The 23,572-nt window shown below is 40.2% G+C and overlaps 1 protein-coding gene across 1 annotated transcript in view; it reads right to left on the reverse strand.

Annotated features, from left to right (window-relative positions):
• faf1 (Fas (TNFRSF6) associated factor 1) overlaps positions 1-23,572 on the reverse strand; it is a 252,547-nt gene that overhangs the window by 220,034 nt on the left and 8,941 nt on the right. Inside the window, exon 2 of the mRNA XM_066691639.1 lies at positions 6,369-6,437. Within this exon, the coding sequence (XP_066547736.1) occupies positions 6,369-6,437 (69 nt within the window). The remainder of the gene's footprint in view (positions 1-6,368; positions 6,438-23,572) is intronic.

Raw genomic sequence — 23,572 nt, forward strand, 5'->3', positions numbered from 1 at the left:
GATTTTGAAGACTTGGATCAAGTCCCCACGTAGTCTCCTCTGTTCCAGGGTGAAAAGGTTCAGTTCCCTCAGTCTCTCCGAGTAGGACTTTCCCTTCAGACCTGGAATAAGTCTGGTTGCTCTCCTCTGAACTGCCTCTAGAGCAGCAATATCCTTCTTGAAGTGTGGTGCCCAGAACTGTACACAGTATTCCAGGTGAGGTCAAACTAGCGCATTGTACAGTCTTAACATTATTTCCCTTGTTTTAAATTCTACACTTTTGACAATATACCCTAGCATTCTGATTGCCTTTTTTATTGCTTCCCCACATTGCTTGGATGGAGAAAGTGAGGAGTCCACATAGACTCCTAAGTCTTTCTCATGCGATACTTCATCTAGATCTGTACCTCCCATAGTGTAATTAAAGTGGACATTTTTGTTACCTGCATGTATTACCTTGCACTTGTCCACATTGAATTTCATTTGCCAGGTGTCAGCCCACAACTGAATATTATCGAAGTCCCTCTGAATAGCCTGTGCTGCCAAGATTGTATCTGCTGAGCCACCTCCAAATCAGAGACTGCTGAGAATGGCTGCAAGGGCTGGCATATCTGCAAAAAACCCTGCACAAAAGAGTTATTGGATAAAGCCAAGAACATTGTCATTCTCAGTCTATAACAGGATGCCTTCCCAGAGGAACGGAGAGGCATTCAACAAGGGTTATATGTATTTGGACCCTGGACAGTCACTTCACGTCGCACAAGAGGGGGACTTGCGTATAGCAAATGCTGGGCAGTGCTACAGTGAGGGAAAAAAGTATTTGATCCCCTGCTGATTTTGTACGTTTGCCCACTGACAAAGAAATGATCAGTCTATAATTTTAATGGTAGGAGTATTTTAACAGTGAGAGACAGAATAACAATAAAAAAATCCAGAAAAACGCATTTCAAAAAAGTTATACATTGATTTGCATGTTAATGAGGGAAATAAGTATTTGATCCCCTATTAATCAGCAAGATTTCTGGCTCCCAGGTGTCTTTTATACAGGTAACGAGCTGAGATTAGGAGCACTCTCTTAAAGGGAGTGGTCCTAATCTCAGCTCGTTACCTGTATAAAAGACACCTGTCCACAGAAGCAATCAATCAATCAGATTCCAAACTCTCCACCATGGCCAAGATCAAAGAGCTGTCCAAGGATGTCAGGGACAAGATTGTAGACCTACACAAGGCTGGAATGGGCTACAAGACCATCGCCAAGTAGCTTGGTGAGAAGGTGACAACAGTTGGTGCGATTATTCGCAAATTGAAGAAACACAAAATAACTGTCAGTCTCCCTCGGTCTGGGGCTCCATGCAAGATCCCTCCTCATGGAGTTTCAATGATCATGAGAACGGTGAGGAATCAGCCCAGAACTACACGGGAGCATCTTGTTAATGATCTCAAGGCAGCTGGGACCATAGTCACCAAGAAAACAATTGGTAACACACTACGCCGTGAAGGACTGAAATCCTGCAGCGTCCGCAAGGTCCCCCTGCTCAAGAAAGCACATGTACAGGCCCATCTGAAGTTTTCCAATGAACATCTGAATGATTCAGAGGAGAACTGGGTGAAAGTGTTGTGGTCAGATGAGACCAAAATCGAGCTCTTTGGTATCAACTCAACTTGCCGTGTTTGGAGGAGGAGGCAAGTCCCCAAGAACACCATCCCCACCATCAAACATGGAGGTGGAAACATTATGCTTTGGGGGTGTTTTTCTGCTAAGGGGACAGGACAACTGCACTGCATCAAAGGGACGATGGACGGGGCCATGTACTGTCAAATCTTGGGTGAGAACCTCCTTCCCTGTGTGCAAACCTGGTGGCCAACTACAAGAAACGTCTGACCTCTGTGATTGCCAACAAGGGTTTTGCCACCAAGTCAAAGGGGTCAAATACTTATTTCCCTCATTAACATGCAAATCAATTTATAACTTTTGAAATGCGTTTTTCTGGATTGTTTTGTTGTTATTCTGTCTCTCACTTAAAATACACCTACCATTAAAATTATAAACTGATCATTTCTTTGTCAGTGGCCAAACATACAAAATCAGCAGGTGATCAAATACTTTTTTCCCCTCACTGTATTTACGTGTATGAGTATCAGGGCCATACATATTGAGGTTATAGAGTCGATGGACACATCGAGCTTCATTAATGCTCTGAGAAGATTCTTCTCCATTCAGGGACCTGTGAAACAAATAAGGTCTGATTGCGGAACTAACCTTGTCGGTGCATGCAAGGAGCTCAGGATTGAGTCAAAGGCCTGCAGTGACAAGCAGGTTCAAGAATACCTGAGTGAAAATGCACCTGGGTCTTCAACCCTTCACATTCATCTCACATGGGGGGCAGCTGGGAGCATATGATAGGAGTCACAAGGCGCATCCTTGACTCTATGCTACTGGTGCATCTCTTAGCAGACGCCCTTATCCAGGGTGACTTTCAAAACATAAGATCATTGTTGTGGTGTCTGGCAACAGAGACAATGCAACAATGATTTGGGACCATCATCACAGACTTCATCAATAAGCAGAATTTGCCATCAAACCATGATAGCATTAACATCACCTGAGATCATCCAACTGTTTATTGATTTGCCCATGACTGCGCCGCAAATACCCCCAAAACAAGCCGTGCTCTGCCCTCACCAAGTGTTCCCAAAATCAAAGTAAACAATTGAAATCACAGGCTGTTCCAACTTGCGTGAATTTCATCACGGCAACTCATAATGTGACTCAGTAGTGTGTATGGCCCCCACGTGCTATATGCACTCCCGACAACATCTGGGCATGCTCCTGATGAGACGGCGGATGGTGTCCTGGGGGATCTCCTCCCAGACCTGGATCAGGGCATCAGTGAGCTCCTAGACAGTCTGTGGCGCAACTTGGTCGGCGTCGGATGCACCAATACATAAGGTCCTAAATTTCTCAATTGGATTCAGGTCTGGGGAACAGTCAATGGCATCAATGCCTTCATCATCCAGGAACTGCTTACACACTCTGGCCACACGAGGCCGGGCATTGTCCTGCACCAGGAGGAACCCAGGGCCCACTGCACCAGCGTAAGGTCTGGCGATGGGTCTGCGGATTTCATCCCGGTACCTAACAGCAGTCAGTGTACCGTTGGCTAGCATGTGGAGGTCTGTGCGACCCTCCAAGGATATGCCTCCCCAGACAATCAATGACCCACCGCCAAACCGGTCATGCTGGATGATGTTGCAGGCAGCATAACGTTCACCACGGCATCTCCAGACCCTTTCGCATCGGTCACATGTGCTCAGTGTGAACCTGCTCTCATCTGTGAAGAGAACGGGGCACCAATGGCGGACCTGCCAATTCTGATGTTCTCTGGCAAATGCCAATCGAGCTGCACGGTGCTGGGCTGTGAGACTACCTGCGCAACTTGAATGGGCTGCAGGTACCACCTCATGCTACCAGTAGTGACAAGGACACTAGCAAAATGCAAAACTAGAGAATAATCAGTCAGGAAAGGTTAGGAGAGAGGAATTGTCTGTGGCCACCACCTGCAAAACCATTCCCTTTTGGGGGGGGTTGTCTTGCGGTTACCTCTCCAGTGCACCTGTTGTCACTTTCATTTGCACCAAAACAGGTGACATTGATTCACAATCGCTTAGGCTTCCTAACTGGACAGATTGATATCCCTGAAGTTAAATTGACTTGGTGTTATACTGTGATGATTACATGTTCCCTTAATGTTTTTGAGCAGTGTACATAACAATAATACATTGTCAGCACTCTGCTGGCGTGTGATTGCTTGCTCACTGCGCAAAGCACATCACTGTAACAGCTCTGCTGCTAACAGCAAACAGAGCGAGTTTAGGGCTTCTGCGCGGCAGTGATTATGTTTGTGCAATTGTTGAAATACAGCAGCAACAACAACAATGCAAATTGTGTTTCTTCATGTGTTTAAATTAGTTACACTTTTAGGACGCAAGTATTCCATGTACATTGTGATTATCAATCTGTATATACATACATAGTTAAAGTTGCACTCAGCAGCACATAAGTTATTGTGCATTTGAACTTCTCTTACTGTAAAATACGTATTTTTTGTGTGATTCGCCCTAAATTATTATGCGCAAACCAACCAGGGACATATGATTCGTAGGAACACTGAATTCGGCGTAGCACCACATTTCTGCCAGTGGCAGAAGAAACAGTGGACCAGTTAATGACTAGTTCATTCACACACAATATTACATTTTTGTCCAATCTATATCATCGCATTAACTCTCCATCATCATAATATTGCTGTAACACGTCTTTCCTTTCACAGAAGGTGAGCTCAGTCATCTTCTCATTGCTGCCATTTGACAACTCCTAAGTAGTTAGTTGACCTCGTGAGACCATAATGTTACTAAGTTTCTCTCTATTCGACAGACCACCGTTTGCTGCTGATTTAGTTCAATTTTAATCAAAACTCTCCTCATTGCTCGCGTCTCTGCTGGCATTTTAAAAATGGCGGTTGAACTCCAGCAAATAACTTTTTGTGGAGACAGCTTTACCCCACCCCCCAACCCCTGATGTCACGGGTTCCTTGGTTCCAGGAACCAGCACAGGCACCATGTTGGTGGAAAAGCACAAAGAACATTTGTGAGACACAGACCAAGAAAAGATGCTGGAGGAGTGCTTGACACCATCTTTCAAGCATGGTGGAGGCAATGTGATGGTCTGAGGGTGCTTTGGTGGTGGTGAAGTGGGAGATCTGTACAGGGTAAAAGGGATCTTGAAGAAGGAAGGCTATCATTCCATTTTGCAATGCCATACCCTGTGGACGGCGCTTGATTGGAGTCAATTTCCTCCTACAACAGGACAATGACCCAAAGCACAGCTCCAAACTATGCAAGAACTATTTAGGGAAGAAGCGGTCAGCTGGTATTCTGTCTATAATGGAGTGGACAGCTCTCAACCCTATTGAGCTGTTGTGGGAGCAGCTTGAATGGTACGTAAGAAGTGCCCATCAAGCCAATCCAACTTGTGGGAGGTGCTTCAGGAAGCATGGGGTGAAATCTCCTCGTATTACCTCATAAGATTGACGTGGAAACTGTAAATCGGATGCGTTTGAGAATGAAAAGCGCTGGTAGCCAAGAGAATAAGCTTTTAAACGATATGTGCATTGTAGGAATTCAGTGTATAAATAGTGCCAAATAATGCTTAAGAGGGTGTAGTAACAGCATATAACTCTGAAACATTATTTTTCAGGTATTTTTTGTTTTTGTTTTTTTAACTTCTGGCAGTTTACAGCTTACCTTTGTACCATTTCAGATTATTCACTGGACTTAAACCACACACGACAAATTGAAGGAAAAACCAACATAAAGTGTCTTAGTAAGGTGTTGGGCCACCAAGAGCTGCCAGAGCAGCTTCAATGCGCCTTGGCATAGATTCTAGGAATCTTTGGAACTCTACAGGAGGGATGGAACACCATTCCCTCATTTGGTGTTTTGTTTATGGTGGTGGAGAGCACTGTCTAACATGTCAGCATAAAATCTCCCATAGGTGTTCAATTTGGTTGAGATCTGGTGACAGCGAAGGCAATAGCATATGATTAATCATTTTCATACTCAAACCATTCAGTGACCCCACATCACTAACTAACTAGCTAGCTAACTAGCTTTTATCAAACAGTCGTGAAAAGATTTGTGCCACGTTTGAATATCTAAATTTTTGGCCAAAGTCGCATATTTTTGGCGTGACACACATTTAGCGTGGAAATTGTGTGAAGTTTGAATAATCGGGCCCATGGAGCACTTAATAATATTTTAAAACAGAATTATATTTGTTTTTAATTGTGGAAATTCTAACCTTACAGAATATTTTGGAATTGAATCCAATAAATCACTGCCTGATAAAGAGGGGGGGATAAATGTTGCAACATCCACGATATCTGAGTTTTGAATATGTCCCTTCCTGTCTCACTTCGGGTTTTATAGTACTGCCAGTTTGAGAGGGCCAAATATGAAATACTCACTTTATATAGATTTTTAAAAAATGTTTAAACCCAGTCTTAATACATTTAACTGCACTTTGGATGCATTTAAAGTAGTTATTATTCAAAGAAAACTATGTTACTGTATTGTTGTTACTGAAATACTTAACCCAGAGTGAATTTGCAATTCTGAATATTGTTACTAAAGCTTATTAAAGCACAAGTTTTGATGGCTTTAAAGAATCCAGGTTAACAGTGGGTCCGTTTTTCAGAACGCTATGGAAATTCACAAAACATTCATAACAAATCTATGAGGTTTGGATGCTGTGTTGGGAACTTAATTTAAATTATTCTGTCTGTAGATGGTGTGAGGCTTTTTCAGGCAAAAGGAGGATACTGACTTACCACTAAGTCCCAGTTATTCAGTTCCAAGAGGGCAATGGCTTCTGCAATGTTGTCAATGCCAGTGCATGCCTAAAAAGAAAGAGAAAAGATCTTCCTTTAAGATCTCCATCAGTGCAATACCTTGTAAAACTCTGCTTCTGTATTGCACAAGATGTCACCATTAAGGAAGCTAAATCAATATAGTAATGTACTACAAAGAAATTAAAGTAATTTTGTAATTCTCATGGAGGTTTCCACACACTGCAAAGCACATTCCTCATGCATCCGAAAGAAGATTGACATCTTCTCAGGTTAAACCATTTTCCATTTAAACAGGACCATGAACCTAGTTTGAAAATGCAGTACTGAGGTGAAGAAAAAAAAAAAAACTCCACATGAAGCTGGCAATCTCAAACTCATAACATAACAGTAGTTACACAGTCATTTAACATAACTTTTCCATTGTCCTATACACTCACCTAAAGGATTATTAGGAACACCATACTAATACTGTGTTTGACCCCCTTTCGCCTTCAGAACTGCCTTAATTCTACGTGGCATTGATTCAACAAGGTGCTGAAAGCATTCTTTAGAAATGTTGGCCCATATTGATAGGATAGCATCTTGCAGTTGATGGAGATTTGTGGGATGCACATCCAGGGCACGAAGCTCCCGTTCCACCACATCCCAAAGATGGGGTTGAGATCTGGTGACTGTGGGAGCCAGTTTAGTACAGTGAACTCATTGTCATGTTCAAGAAACCAATTTGAAATGATTCGACCTTTGTGACATGGTGCATTATCCTGCTGGAAGTAGCCATCAGAGGATGGGTACATGGTGGTCATAAAGGGATGGACATGGTCAGAAACTATGCTCAGGTAGGCCGTGGCATTTAAACGATGCCCAATTGGCACTAAGGGGCCTAAAGTGTGCCAAGAAAACATCCCCCACACCATTACACCACCACCACCAGCCTGCACAGTGGTAACAAGGCATGATGGATCCATGTTCTCATTCTGTTTAAGCCAAATTCTGACTCTATCATCTGAATGTCTCAACAGAAATCGAGACTCATCAGACCAGGCAACATTTTTCCAGTCTTCAACTGTCCAATTTTGGTGAGCTTGTGCAAATTGTAGCCTCTTTTTCCTATTTGTAGTGGAGATGAGTGGTACCCGGTGGGGTCTTCTGCTGTTGTAGCCCATCCGCCTCAAGGTTGTATGTGTTGTGGCTTCACAAATGCTTTGCTGCATACCTCGGTTGTAACGAGTGGTTATTTCAGTCAAAGTTGCTTGAATCAGTCGGCCCATTCTCCTCTGACCTCTAGCATCAACAAGGCATTTTCGCCCACAGGACTGCCGCATACTGGATGTTTTTCCCTTTTTACACCATTCTTTGTAAACCCTAGAAATGGTTGTGTGTGAAAATCCCAGTAACTGAGCAGATTGTGAAATACTCAGACCGGCCCGTCTGGCACCAACAACCATGCCACGCTCAAAATTGCTTAAATCACCTTTCTTTCCCATTCAGACATTCAGTTTGGAGTTCAGGAGATTGTCTTGACCAGGACCACACCCCTAAATGCATTGAAGCAACTGCCATGTGATTGGTTGGTTAGATAATTGCATTAATGAGAAATTGAACAGGTGTTCCTAATAATCCTTTAGGTGAGTGTATATGCATATATATATACAATGTGAACCTTTATTTGTAGGTGGTGTTTCACTGGGCTAGAGAGGTACTGTTGATCTATCCAGAAATGTACACAGTATTCAAGATGAGGTCTAACTAGTGCATTACACAGTCTTAACATTACTTCCCTTGTTTTAAATTTAAATCTACACTTTTGACAATATACCCTAGCATTTTGTTTGCCCTTTTCATTGCTTCCCCACATTGTTTGGATGTTACTTCTTCCAGTTCTATTCCTCCTATAGTGTAATTATAGTGGACATTTTTGTTACCTGCATTAATACCTTCCACATTGAATTTCATATGCCAGGTGTCAGCACACAACTGAATATTATCCAAGTCCCTTTGAATTACCTGTGCTGACGAGATTGTATCTGCTGAGACACCTGTTTTTGTATCATGTGCAAATTTGACAAGTTTGGTAACTATCCCCGAATCCAGATCATTAATATAGATTAGAAAAAGCACAGGCCCGAATACTGATACCTGTGGAACTCCACTAACCACCTACCTCCAGTTAGCAACTCCTCTTATTGAGGACCTTTGTTTCCTATACATTAATCAGTTCATAATCCATCTACTCACATTACCATGAATACCTACAGCTTCGAATTTTAGGATCAGTCTTTGGTGCAGAAACAAGCTTTCTGAAAAGTGTAATCATATCACAGATATTTTCACGTGATCTACAGTTGAAAAAAATAAATTTAAAACATCCACAGACATTGCTTAATCTTGCTTGTAATAAATGTAACATTATCTGAAGAAGAATGACATTTTAATGAAATTATTCTATTAATGAAAATGTTAGATTGCAATGCAAACCTGGTTCTCAGAATAGAAAAAAGCAATGATCATCAATGGGAGGTTTTCTGAGATGTCAAAGCTCCGTCTCACCACAGCAGAGCATATCAGCAGAAGACCAGACCCTCATGCTGTTTTTTCACCAATCCTCAAAGGAGTAATTTCATTATATGCTTCCAAGGCCATACAGCGCTCAAAGCAACCTCAAAGCTTGAGCATTGCAACCTAACTCTCTCTCTTTCAAAAAGCATTCATCATCAGTGGGAACTGAATAGCCAAGTTGTCGTAAATTAGATACAGCATACCCTGTGTGCAATAGTGCAGTGATTTGGATAACGTTAGTTTGCACAGTACAAGTCTCAATGAAAAAAGAAAAAAAACAACTTGCTGTTATTGCGAATCATGGAGCAGATGTTATACACAGTTTCCTCTGGCCACGTTTAGGTGCACCTTGGCATCACCGGGTCATACCCATACACAGAAACATTGCTGTCTGCGTTTCCATTAATTTTCATTAGGTACAGCTGCCCAGTAACTGAATGCGAGACATGAAGGGTAAAAATGCATTCTAAAAAAACCTTGCACTGAAATGTTGTTGCAATATCTAACAGAGCCTTACATAGACTGACCAGATTATCAAATGTAGAAATCTGGACATATTGAAAAAATATTTATTTTATTTTAAAAATACACCGATCAGCCATAACATTATGACCACTGACAGGTGAAGTGAATAATACTAAGTGTCTCTCTATTCGACAGTCAGTGGGTGGGATATACAGTGAGGGAAAAAAGTATTTGATCCCCTGCTGATTCTGTACGTTTGCCCACTGACAAATAAATGATCAGTCTATAATTTTAATGGTAGGTGTATTTTAACAGTGAGAGACAGAATAACAACAAAAAAATCCAGAAAAATGCATTTCAAAAAAGTTATAAATTGATTTGCATGTTAATGAGGGAAATAAGTATTTGACCCCTTTGACTTAGTACAAAACCCTTGTTGGCAATCACAGAGGTCAGATGTTTCTTGTAGTTGGCCACCAGGTTTGCACACATCTCAGGAGGGATTTTATCCCACTCCTCTTTGCAGATCCTCTCCAAGTCATTAAGGTTTCGAGGCTGACGTTTGGCAACTCGAACCTTCAGCTCCCTCCACATATTTTCTATGGGATTAAGGTCTGGAGACTGGCTAGGCCACTCCAGGACCTTAATGTGCTTCTTCTTGAGCCACTCCTTTTTTGCCTTGGCTGTGTGTTTTGGGTCATTGTCATGCTGGAATACCCATCCACGACCCATTTTCAATGCCCTGGCTGAGGGAAGGAGGTTCTCACCCAAGATTTGACAGTACATGGCCCCGTCCATCGTCCCTTTGATGCGGTGTAGTTGTCCTTCCCCTTAGCAGAAAAACACCCCCAAAGCATAATGTTTCCACCTCCATGTTTGACGGTGGGGATGGTGTTCTTGGGGTCATAGGCAGCATTCCTCCTCCTCCAAACACGGCGAGTTGAGTTGATGCCAAAGAGCTCGATTTTGGTCTCATCTGACCACAACACTTTCACCCAGTTCTCCTCTGAATCATTCAGATGTACAGGCCCGTCTGAAGTTTGCCAATGAACATGTGCTTTCTTGAGCAGGGGGACCTTGCGGGCGCTGCAGGATTTCAGTTCTTCACGGCGTAGTGTTACCAATTGTTTTCTTGGTGACTATGGTCCCAGCTGCCTTGAGATCATTAACAAGATCCTCCCATGTAGTTCTGGGCTGATTCCTCACCGTTCTCATGATCATTGAAACTCCACGAGGTGAGATCTTGCATGGAGCCCCAGACCGAGGGAGACTGACAGTTATTTTGGGTTTCATCCATTTGCCAATAATCGCACCAACTGTTGTCACCTTCTCACCAAGCTGCTTGGCGATGGTCTTGTAGCCCATTCCTGCCTTGTGTAGGTCTACAATCTTGTCCCTGACATCCTTGGACAGCTCTTTGGTCTTGGCCATGGTGGAGAGTTTGGAATCTGATTGATTGATTGATTCTGTGGAAAGGTGTCTTTTATACAGGTAACGAGCAGAGATTAGGAGCACTCCCTTTAAGAGATTGCTCCTAATCTCAGCTCGTTACCTGTATAAAAGACACCTGGGAGCCAGAAATCTTGCTGATTGATAGGGGATCAAATACTTATTTCCCTCATTAACATGCAAATCAATTTATAATTTTTTTGAAATGCGTTTTTCTGGATTTTTTGTTGTTATTCTGTCTCTCACTGTTAAAATACACCTACCATTAAAATTATAGACTGATCATTTCTTTGTCAGTGGGCAAATGTACAAAATCAGCAGGGGATCAAATACTTTTTTCCCCTCACTGTATGTAGTGGAAGGACAATAAGAGCCAGTTTCCGCATTTAGCCAAGTTGGCTAAACGTTACCTTGGAGTCCCAGCCACATCTGTGCCCAGTGAGAGAGTTTTCTCCACTGCAGGGGACATCATCACAGCACAGAGAGCAAGCCTCTCACCAGACACTGTGGACATGATGGTGTTCCTAAAGAAAAACTTACTTACTTACACATAAATGTTTTTATTATTTAGTTTTGTTTAATTCTGAAGAGTACTGTTCACAAAGAGAAAAGTTATGGGTTCATGGTTCATGGGTTACAGCACAGACAGCTGGCCTGTTACCTCAGAGTGTGGAAGAGAATTTAAAATTATTTGTTATTTATCACTACTTATTTATTTTCCTTATTAGTTTATGTGAACAGTTAAATCTTGTTATTTAGTGTTTAAGTCAATCTATCCTGTTCTTCTAGTGTTCCAAATTGTTGAACCTATTGGTGATTTAATAAATAAACTTTTTTTCTTATTCACCACCCCCCCCCCCAAAAAAAAGTAAAAAAACATATCGAAGTATGAACCGAACCGTGGATTTTGTGTATCGTTACAGCCCTAATATATATATTCTATTCCAGTATGAAAAGTTACATGTTAAATAAAGTTGATTTTGCATTTGTCCTGTTTTTATGTTTGTTTATTTAATGTTAAACTGATTAAGCTTGCAAAGGTTATAACTGCAATGAAAAATAGCACAATTATACACAGACTTTTTTCATACATAACCTTATTGCGGATTTATGGTGATCAAGGTTGATGTGGTCACTTATCACAATATTTATTTCTGGTGATTTCACACAGCCCCTAGCCTGAACTTTTGTCTCCCTCTATTTTTGCAATAAGATAGTCTTCAGTACTGGAGGCAACATTTTTAATATGTCTCAAATCAACTATAAAACTAGAAAAAGGGTAACATTTTGGTTTTCCTTGCCAGTGACTTGTGAATTGGTAAGCCGTACAGTGGGCCTAGTTATTTCAAGCTTCATTTGCGTTTCATTTATATATTATTTGTAGCTTTCAAATGTTTAATACAGTTGATTGATTATGCATTGTCCTCTTCTTAATGTTAATTACATGAATTTAGTTAGCAGAATGTCTTAACTGCATTGGAATATGGCACAATTGTACTCAGCCTTTTTTAACACAAAGTTATTGCGATATACATTATCGAGGTAATTGGGTGCACTTATCACAATACTGATTTTTGTTGAGATCGCCCAGCCCTACCAGATGCACTTTAAGTTTTGTTAGTAGGTTGCAGCAATATTGACTATTATAACATGGCTGAAAGGACAAGACTCCAAGAGGACTGATCCCAGCTCCGATAGATCAGACACACATGTTGAGAACGAGGAGAATAATTAAAAAAAAAAAAAAAAAAAAAAGTCACCGACACTAGCTCTGATGGTGAACCCAATACAGACAGCACTGCTGGTGTTAGCAAGTGTTGGAAAACGGCAACAAGGCAGTACAATCCAAATTATCTAAGTTTGGAATTTACTTACACCTGGAAGGAGGAAGAGCCAAGACCACAGTGCGTCATGTGCTGCGAGATTCTCAGCAATGAGAGCATGAAGCCAGCGCATCTGAGGTGGCACTTAACCACGAAACATGCGATCTTGAAGGATAAGCCTGTTGATTTTTTTCCAAAGGGAACTTAAACATCCGAAGCAGCGCAAGTCCACCATAATGAACAGTGCTAGTCCAGTTTCCAAAGCCCAAGAAGCATCTTACCATGGTAGTCTGTGGATTGCTAAAGCAGGTAAGACCCACAATATTTTTAAAGAACTTTGTTTACCATTGGTAAAAGAGCTGACGCATATTGTGTGCGGAGAAAAAGCTGCTAAACAGCTCGACCTGGTGCCCCTTTCGAATGACACAGTAATTCACAGAATTATTGATATGGCAGATGATGTCAGAAGTATTCTGAAAGAGCACATTAAGATGAGCAGATGCTTTTCACTACAATAAGTCTACTGATGTCGCTGATTTGACCAATATGCAGGTTTATATTAGATATGAGTTTGAGGGCATGTTCCATTAGGACTTTCTGTTCTGTAAGCTGCTACCAACAAGAACTACAGGGGACCATATTTTCCTTTTTTATTAATTATCGAAGAGAATGGCATCAACTGGAAAAACTGTGTCGGAGTTTGTATAGACGGTGCAAGAGCGATGACAGGCCAACACAGTGGTGTAGTTGGATTAGAGAGGTCGCTCTGGATATGAAGTGGACGCACTGCAGCACCCACCGCGAGGCACTGGTAGTCTAGACTCTACTATCAAAGTAGTGAATTTTATCAAAGCCTGACCAATTAAATTCACGTCTGTTCAGTGTGCTTTGTAATGAAATGGGCAGTGAACATGTGCAGCTTTTGCTACATACTGAAGTGAGATGGTTATCAAAGTGCAGAGTGCTCATGAGGCTCTTTGAACTGCACTCCGTGGTACAGATGTTTCTGCATGACCAGAAATCTCCGTTGGCAAGTCTATTTGATGATCCAGTACGGCTGGTACAATTAGCCTACCTGGCTGATATATTCTCACGTTTGAATGAGCTGAATATGGGACTGCAGGGGCTCTCTTTAACAATTTTTGATGCATATGACAAGATCACTGCTATGAAGAAAAAGCTGGAGCTTTTTGTTAATAAAACTGTTAACAGCTTTCCCAACTCTGAAGAACCATCTGCACACATATGGTGTGGCACTTCATGCTGCAGTTTGTGATGTGATTGTTGTGTACCTTTTGTCATTGGAAGAACAGTTATCAGAGTATTTTCCAGTAGAGGCCACACCAAAGTGGATCAGAAACCCCTTTACTGTTGATGTCATGAGAATACCTGAGGATCTGTCCTGTGCAGGAGAAGTTGCTCAAGTTAACATCTGATGATACTTTGATATCAGAATTTAAACAACTGTCAATGTTGAACTTCTTGGATCCAAAGACCTCTCATTAAAGGGTGTGTGGTTTTTGATGCCTTTTGCTACTACCTATCTTTGCGAGAAAGCTTTCTCTGCTCTCACTACAATCAAGACAAAGTATCGCAACAAAAAGAATGCTGAGCCAGATCTGCGTTTAAAGCTCACTGCCCTCATCCCTGACATTGCAAAGCTTTCCGAGGCTAAAAAGGCTCACCCCTCTCTCTAAAATGGTAAGTGCTCAGTGCTATTTTTATTATTTGTGCATGTGCATGCGTGCGATCATGATCATGATTTTCTGTGGTTCCTATGAGAAGGTGACTTGTAGGTGGTACTTGGATGCTTTGGTTTGATCAGGGGTGGTACTTGGTTAAAAAAGTTTGAGAACCACTGATCTATGTTTTTTGACTGTAGTGTACCCGTTTAGAAAAGAAAAAAAAAAGTGCTTGGATGTAACTTATACCAATCATTTTCAGTTTTGTGTAAATACATGTACACATGAAACAATGTAACACTTTCAGTGTTAGATATCACAAAAATATTAAAGTTCAGGTTTTGAACAAATATGTTAGACAACTATTTTTGCAAAGTCTAATACTTAAACTAGTACTGTTTTCATTAATTTCTGCAACAAACACAGAGTGTAGATGTATATATACATATATAAAGCATGGTTAAAGCTGCAGGGTAGGCTGTTTGCCATAACTAAATATGCATAAACAGATAGAAGATCAAGAGTGTAAATACTTTCTTGCTTTTTTCTTTCAAAACTCCAAACTTCAACATGTAGTCTCACTACCAAACGCCTTTTATATAGTGTGTGATTGCGATTACGATTTGATCTGATTTCGCCCAATGAAATCGTGCGATTTCACGCATTTGGATTTCATGAAATCCAAATGTGTTCGATTTAGTTGGATTTCATGAAATCCGAATGAGTGAAATCAGATCAAATCAGATGAAATTTCATAGTGTATCGTGGCCTCAAAACAGCAACACACAAGTACAATAGACACAATGATTTATCCCATTACCATATACAAAACCTGACTTCCATAATTAAATTAACAATTTCCTGCTCCCAACTCAAACATAATACGTACTGTATTATAACAGTCAAATAAAAAAATTATATAGGGCCTATCCATCAATGGCTGTGTGACTTCTCTCTGTAGTCTTCAAATTTCCACTGTTGTATTGTCATATTTGTTAACTTTGCCTTTGTTCTTACATCTTACTCTATTTTGTAACGTATATCAATTCCAATAAACAAATTTAAAAAACTAACATTAAGGAATATTATTTTCTCTGTTTTCTTTTTGAATTAAAGTGAATGTAAGGAAAGGGGTTCCAGCATTTTTTAACGAACCCACTCTCACAAACACCACTCTCAGTTAAACAAACAAAAAAAGTCACATATGCTTGATTAAAATACCATTACGTGGTATTCCCCTGACTTAGCAGACATGTATTCAAGGCATTTTGTGTGGTTTCAAGAACAATAACATACAATGGTCTAGATATCTGACAAAGGTAACATCAGTAGAAAAAATAACCTACAGACTAAAGTAAAAACAAATTAAGGTATAAAAGAAATTTGGAATGGTGCATATCATGTAAAGTAAAAGGTTGCATTTTCTGAAGGCATCAAAAGGCAATAGGACTGTGCAGTTCTATTAGCAGCTCATTCCAATACTGTAGGGAGAGGAGAAAGAGCAAGTGCAGGCAGTTGGGGACCTGGGGGAAAGCATAACTTATCAATTTGTAGAAGAGAAATAGGAATAGTTTGAAGTTCTATAGAAAGAGACGAGACTGAAGGTAGAAATTAGCAGCTTGGTGAAAAGACAGGTGGAAATGAACAATGGTCTTCAACTTAATATGGGAAGAAACCAGAGCTGGCTTTTACCTACAAAAGGCCAAGGAAGCCTGGCATCTAATCAATCCATATCTACAGCCATCCAACTTTTCCAAGTATCTTTAATTTTAATTGTGAGATTTCAATTGAAAATTAAAAACTTAAAACTCAGTGTTATCAGATTTTAAAATGCAGTTTTAACTATTGGTGCCTATTTTGTTTTCGTTGGTTTGTTTTAGATATCCATTGCAGACATTGTAGCCTACATGTATATCATCTTTCTTCTGAAAACATTACATGAAACCAGGTCACATTTTTGAGAATACTAATTTGTCATTAGAAAACAAAAACTCCCTAAAAATACTGATGTAAAATAAACTACACTATATACACTCACCTAAAGGATTATTAGGAACACCATACTAATACTGTGTTTGACCCCCTTTCGCCTTCAGAACTGCCTTAATTCTACGTGGCATTGATTCAACAAGGTTCTGAAAGCATTCTTTAGAAATGTTGGCCCATATTGATAGGATAGCATCTTGCAGTTGATGGAGATTTGTGGGATGCACATCCAGGGCACGAAGCTCCCGTTCCACCACATCCCAAAGATGCTCTATCGGGTTGAGATCTGGTGACTGTGGGGGCCAGTCCAGTACAGTGAACTCATTGTCATGTTCAAGAAACCAATTTGAAGTGATTCGACCTTTGTGACATGGTGCATTATCCTGCTGGAAGTAGCCATCAGAGGATGGGTACATGGTGGTCATAAAGGGATGGACATGGTCAGAAACAATGCTCAGGTAGGCCGTGGCATTTAAACGATGCCCAATTGGCACGAAGGGGCCTAAAGTGTGCCAAGAAAACATCCCCCACACCATTACACCACCACCACCAGCCTGCACAGTGGTAACGAGGCATGATGGATCCATGTTCTCATTCTGTTTACGCCATATTCTGACTCTACCATCTGAATGTCTCAACAGAAATCAAGACTCATCAGACCAGGCAACATTTTTCCAGTCTTCAACTGTCCAATTTTGGTGAGCTTGTGCAAATTGTAGCCTCTTTTTCCTATTTGTAGTGGAGATGAGTGGTACCCGGTGGGGTCTTCTGCTGTTGTAGCCCATCCGCCTCAAGGTTGTACGTGTTGTGGCTTCACAAATGCTTTGCTGCATACCTCGGTTGTAACAAGTGGTTATTTCAGTCAAAGTTGCTCTTCTATCAGCTTGAATCAGTCGGCCCATTCTCCTCTGACCTCTAGCATCAACAAGGCATTTTCGCCCACAGGACTGCCGCATACTGGATGTTTTTCCCTTTTCACACCATTCTTTGTAAACCCTAGAAATGGTTGTGCGTGAAAATCCCAGTAACTGAGCAGATTGTGAAATACTCAGACCGGCCCGTCTGGCACCAACAACCATGCCACGCTCAAAATTGCTTAAATCACCTTTCTTTCCCATTCAGACATTCAGTTTGGAGTTCAGGAGATTGTCTTGACCAGGACCACACCCCTAAATGCATTGAAGCAACTGCCATGTGATTGGTTGATTAGATAATTGCATTAATGAGAAATTGAACAGGTGTTCCTAATAATCCTTTAGGTGAGTGTATATAGATTTTCTCTTTCCTATTTTTTTTTTTTAACTAATAGTATTTAACTTACAGGTTTCTGTTACCGATGTGGTTATTTTTTATAATTATTAACTTCCGAAACACCCTATGCTAAGAATTGTTAGATTAGCACACAAATGACTAGTTAACACATTATGATCATTATTTTAGATTAAGTAGCTATCCAAGGCGATGTACAAGGTCATACAAACACTAAAATACAATGTTCTATACATTAGAAGATACAAGCTATAATGATATGCTGCTACTCTATTGTGTCGAAACAGGGATTGGATTACAGCATCATGGGAGCACGTATGTTTATTTTAGATTTGTAGTAGAAATATTATGGTCTCTTTGGTCCCTGCAGTTATGAAAAGCTAGACTCGGGGCTGGAAGCAACAGCAAGCCAATGCATAGCGCAGTACAATGAGAGAAGTAAGGCAGAAAAAATATAACATGTATATTAGAAGCCCAAGGTGATTTAACCCATTAATTTCATTCCTAATTGTTTAACTTGGATAGATAGGTTGGTATATGTGGCATGGGAAAAGGAGAATTAAAAAAAAAAAAAGTACAGTTAAATGCAGCAACACTCGCCATAAAGAATTTCGAATTGTCCCGTCTTCATAAGACAGGAGCCTGTATGAAAAGCTGAGCAGAATAAGTAATGAGAAAAAAATATGTACTCTACACATGCTGTTCAGAATCAAAGCATATCCCAGTGAAGATATGTGAATAATAAAGATGGGGATAAAGGGTGAATCAAAAGGTTAATAAATACAAAATACCAATTCAGGGCACAATATCTGTATATGTGTACTAGCTTTAAATCAAATCTATGTACCCTACATCTGTGGGTTGAATAGCTATAGAGTAATATTCACAATACAGATTTTGCATAGCAGTCTTTTTATCTAGCATTCCGAATTGAAGCAAAAACATCCACCTCCAATTACCCTGTCCTATAACAAACATATTAGTCTCGATACAAAAGGAATAGAGACAAAACAAAATACAAAGAATATGTAGACCTCCAAAGAGATGGTAAGATAGGAATCAGAAAAGCAAAGAGGGAAATGGAAAGAAACATGGCTCTTGGAGCTAACACTAATTCAAAGAGCTTTTTTCAATACTACAACAGCAAGAGGTCAATAAAGGAGGAAGTGAAACAGCTAAAGGACAAAAGGAAGGATCTTAGAAAACGAACAAGATGCGGCATATGTTCTAAAGGAGTATTTCACAAAGATTTTTACAAAAGAAAAAACAGATAAATGCCACCAGGTAACAAATCAGTCCAGTCAAACTCTAGGAGAGATCAGGATAAATGAGGAGGAGGTACTAAAGGGACTAGCAGAATAAAAAACAAACAAATCACCCGGGCCAGATAGTATATTTCCAACAGTACTTGAAATGAGGGAAATTTGTAGACCACTAACTCAAATATTCCAAATGACACTTAGAACAGGGGATGTGCCAACTGACTGAAAGATGGCAAATGTCATAACTATCAACAAGAAAGGGAACAAAACTGAGCCAGGTAATTACAGACCAATCAGTCTCACCTGCATCACTTGTAAAATGTTGGGAAAAAATTATGAGACAGAAAATAGAGGAGCATCTTAATGAAAACCATATTCTTGGTGATAGACGATGGGTTTAGATGAGGCACATCATGTCTTACTAATCTATTAGAGTTCTTTGAACATGCAACTGCAGCTGTAGATCACGTGAAAGCATACGATATGATATACTTAGATTTTTAGAAAGCATTTGATAAGGTTCCACACCAAAGACTGATCCTCAAATTGGAAGCTGTAGCAGGCATTCAGGGTAATGTAAGTAGATGATTATGAACTTGTTGATGTATAGGAAACAGAAGGTGTTGATTAGAGGAGTTGCTTCTAACTGGAGTGAGGTTGTTAGTGGAGTTACACAGGGATCAGTATTAGGGCCTTTGCTTTTTCAATTCTATATCATTGATTTGGACTCGGGGATAGTTAGCAAACGACAAATTTGCAGATGATACAGAAACAGGTGGCTCAGCAGGTACAATCTCGGCAGCACAGGTTATTCAAAAGGTCTTGGGTATTATGTCATCATGTGAGTTGACACCTGGCAGATGAAATTCAATGTGGACAAGTGCAAGGTATTACATGCAGGCAATACAAATGTCCATAATAATTACATAATAATCAAACCAGAGGAGTTTTTCCAGACCTGCAGGGACACATGGACCCGGGGACACAAATGGACATTGGGCTTCAAGGCATTCAAGACAGAAAACAGAAGATACTTCTTTACACAGAGAGTTGTTACAAGGTATTACATGCCAGTAGCAAAAATGTCCACTATAATTACACTATGGGAGGAATAGAACTAGAATTAAAGTATGAGAAAGACCTAGGAGTCTTCATGGACTCCTCACTCTCCCCATCCAAACAATGTGGGGAAGCAATTAAAAAGGCAAACAAAATGCTAGGGTATATTGTCAAAAGCGTAGCATTCAAAAAAATGGAATTAATGTTAAGACTGTACAATGCACTAGTCAGACCTCATCTGGAATTCTGTGTAACATTCTGGGATCCACACTTCAAGAAAGATATCACTGCTCTAGAGGCAGTTCATAGTAGAGCGACCAGACTTATTCCAGGTTTCAAGGGAATGTCCTACTCTGAGAGATGGAGGGAACTGAACCTTTTCACCCTGGAATAGAGGAGACTACATGGGGACTTTATTCAAGTCTTCAAAATCATGAAAGGCATCAACCACATCAAACCAGAGGAGATTTTCCAGAACAGCAGGGACACATGCACCCGGGGACACAAATGGAAATTGGGCTTCAAAACATTCAAGATGGAAAACAGGAGACACTTCTTCAAATAGTGAGTTGTCACAATCTGGAACAAACTCCCCAGTGATGTGGTTGAAGCTGAAAAATTAGGAACATTTAAAAATAGACTAGATAGGATCCTTGGATCACTTAGTTACTAACGGACACCAAACGAGAATGGGTCGAATGGCCTCCTCTCGTTTGTAAACTTTATGTTCTTATATTACAAATGCAATTTCTGTTGTGGCATTTAGATTTACAAGATTCATATTTGCAAAAAAAAAATAACACAGGAAAGCATGTGACCGTGTAACTGCCCAGGGTGATTCACAATATCTTGTGCTTTTTGCAGTTCAAGAATAGCTTTGACACTTAAGCAAACATTGGAACATTCCAACATTGAAACCTCCTGAAGATAAAACATTTAAAGCAGTGGAATTAGGATCCCAAACAACTCCATATATTTGTAATACAGCCTAAAGTACAAGAGTGAGTCATAATGTGGCCAACACCTCTTTCGCCACAACATTCATTTTATAAGGTTATAGGCTATATTATACTAACCTGTGTAATTTGCAAACGGCAAAATATTGCAAGTAATGCAAAAAGGGCTGCTGTTTTGCACACTTCTTCCCTGAAAGAGGATTTAAGGATGTTCAACTGAACTGTGTAACACCAGCATTGCATACTATGCCATAACCCACAGCAAATGACAAAAGTCAAATTGTGTATGTAGCCTAATCCTTGAAGTTCTAGGTCACTTGTAATGACCAGAGGCCAGCTGCATAAATATTTGTCCAAGAGTTAAAACCATTGCATAAAACAGTCTTTCCTTAGACTGGTTTTACTTAGTCAAACACACAATGCATTATGGGTATTGTAAGACACATAAAACATGGAGAACACTTCCCTAACACACTGACAATCCCAGTTAACTGAAAATCTATGCTAGTTATTGAAATATAATGCAGAAAAACAATATGGGGGAAATGATTACTACTACTACTACTATTTATATATTTGCAGATACCCTTATCCAAGGCAACTGACAAGATACAAGAGCGAAACAAAAAAAGTCACAAAATACAGTACAAAATTACAAATTGGGCAAAACTACACAAGTGCATAGGTAAAATATACATTTGGTTTTTGAAATCTTTGGTGAGAGGTCTCAATGTTTTGGGGGATTGCAAGTGGTACTGTAGACTCAGGCCATCAGCTTCAATGGGTAGACTTAAATTCTAAGTTAGCCTGGGGTTGAGGAGGCAGACTTTTCAGGCAAAGTCTTATGCCTCGGTTCCACTGGCGAGGACGCGTCCGTCCCAGAGCTTTTTTTTTTGCAAAACCAGGCCGTTGTGAAGTCCGTCCCTCTGATAGTCGCTGCTCCTTTCGTGGGTTTGGTTTGCGTTTCGTTTTAAAAACCGAGACAGAGAACAACACTATGAGCGACACAGCCTGACGTGGAGAGGACTTTTATGTCTGTTTTATTCTTTCTGCTTTACATGATTGCAAACAGCGTAATAAATACACGTTTCTGTTCAGAGATATTAGGAAGAGCTAAACGTGTATAGACAACATTATATTCAGACAAGCACGTCCCCATAAGAATACGTTTCCATGTGCAACAATAAAATAAATAGCAAATATGTATTATTATCGTCATCATTTGTGCTAGTATGTATGTATTTTAAACGGCATAGCGTGACTCCCTTAATGTATTACTTACTACAGATTTGTAACTGCAAACAATACTTTTTGCCGTATTATTTATAATTTACTTATCAGACGTCTTAACCAGGGCAAGTTACAGTTGAAACAAAATACACACGTTTCACGATTAATCATCCAGATACAATATAGCAGGTTATAATTGAACTAAAGTGTGCACGTTTCAGTCAAGGCGTTTATGGACGCATTTATTAAACCAGTCCTTAATGTTTTAGAGGAAACCCAGATCTGCTGTGTTTATTTATTCATTCATTTAACTTGTAAATGGACACACGTGTTCGCCTTCACACTGACTGTCTCTGCGGATTGTCCTGCACACCATTCACAAAACACAGCCTGAAACACCGGCCAGCTGTTCATAAAATATTAATAACATCGGCTGCTATGATCCGATTATTATCCTTCAGTTTATTTTAACTAGCAGGCACTGCACCGGTCCTGTGAAATCCAAGTGTTCAATGCACTCGGATATTAACTGTAAGCATTAAAACATTTCATTGTTTCTGTACGTGAATTTCACTCCATCTTTGTGATCACACACAAGATTATATCTTCCGACACAATGTACCTGATCTCTTCCCTGTACAAGTCAAACACACACCTCCGCTGCTGATAACGAATCATGTCCTCAGTGGGCGGGACGGACGCTTACGGACACATCTAGCACCAGCAAGTTACGTCCGGACGCGTCTGCCAGTGGAAACGGGGCATTAGTCAGTAATTGTTTGAAAAACTGACTAAATTGCATTAGACTGTCAAATTAAGACTAGTCTAATGGTTCAGAGATTACTCTAATATAGTTTTATGCAGCTGGCCCCAGATGCTAATCTATGCTATGAAACAGATAGCACTTAACATATTAACATAAGCATTATGTATTTTCATCGTTGAACTTTGAATAATTCTGATTACAAAGCTCAGAACAGATATTCAACATCAAATTCCTTTTCTTTTTTTGACCCTCATCTCTGTAATGTCAGAAGAACCACATCTGCAAATAACTAGATAGCACCAATACAGACAGAAAAGGCTTCATTTTGAAATAAGTAACAGCACCCTCATTTTCAAGAGCATCAACTCAACATGGATCTGTGGGGAGTTTATCTTGCTCTTTAATTAATCGTGGTGCTTCAGCTGAGCAAGAGGTATCTGCCAAAACACAAAAAGATATCCTTGTACTAAAAGAAGCTAAGGTAGCACCTCAAATCTCACAGAATTAGTAAGGCTCTGCACTCCACCTAGATCTGACAATATGGCAATGCCACAACCTTTAAAATTTCAGCAACCCACCTAGGGTTTACTGGCTGTGCTTTTTTAAGCAGGTTCAGAAAACAAAATCCATGAGGTGGTGGATAAAACTACACTTCTAAGAGTCAGCATTGAACAGTGATT

This window comes from Amia ocellicauda, chromosome 19 (assembly GCF_036373705.1).
Source record: "Amia ocellicauda isolate fAmiCal2 chromosome 19, fAmiCal2.hap1, whole genome shotgun sequence".
Lineage (NCBI taxonomy): Eukaryota > Metazoa > Chordata > Actinopteri > Amiiformes > Amiidae > Amia > Amia ocellicauda.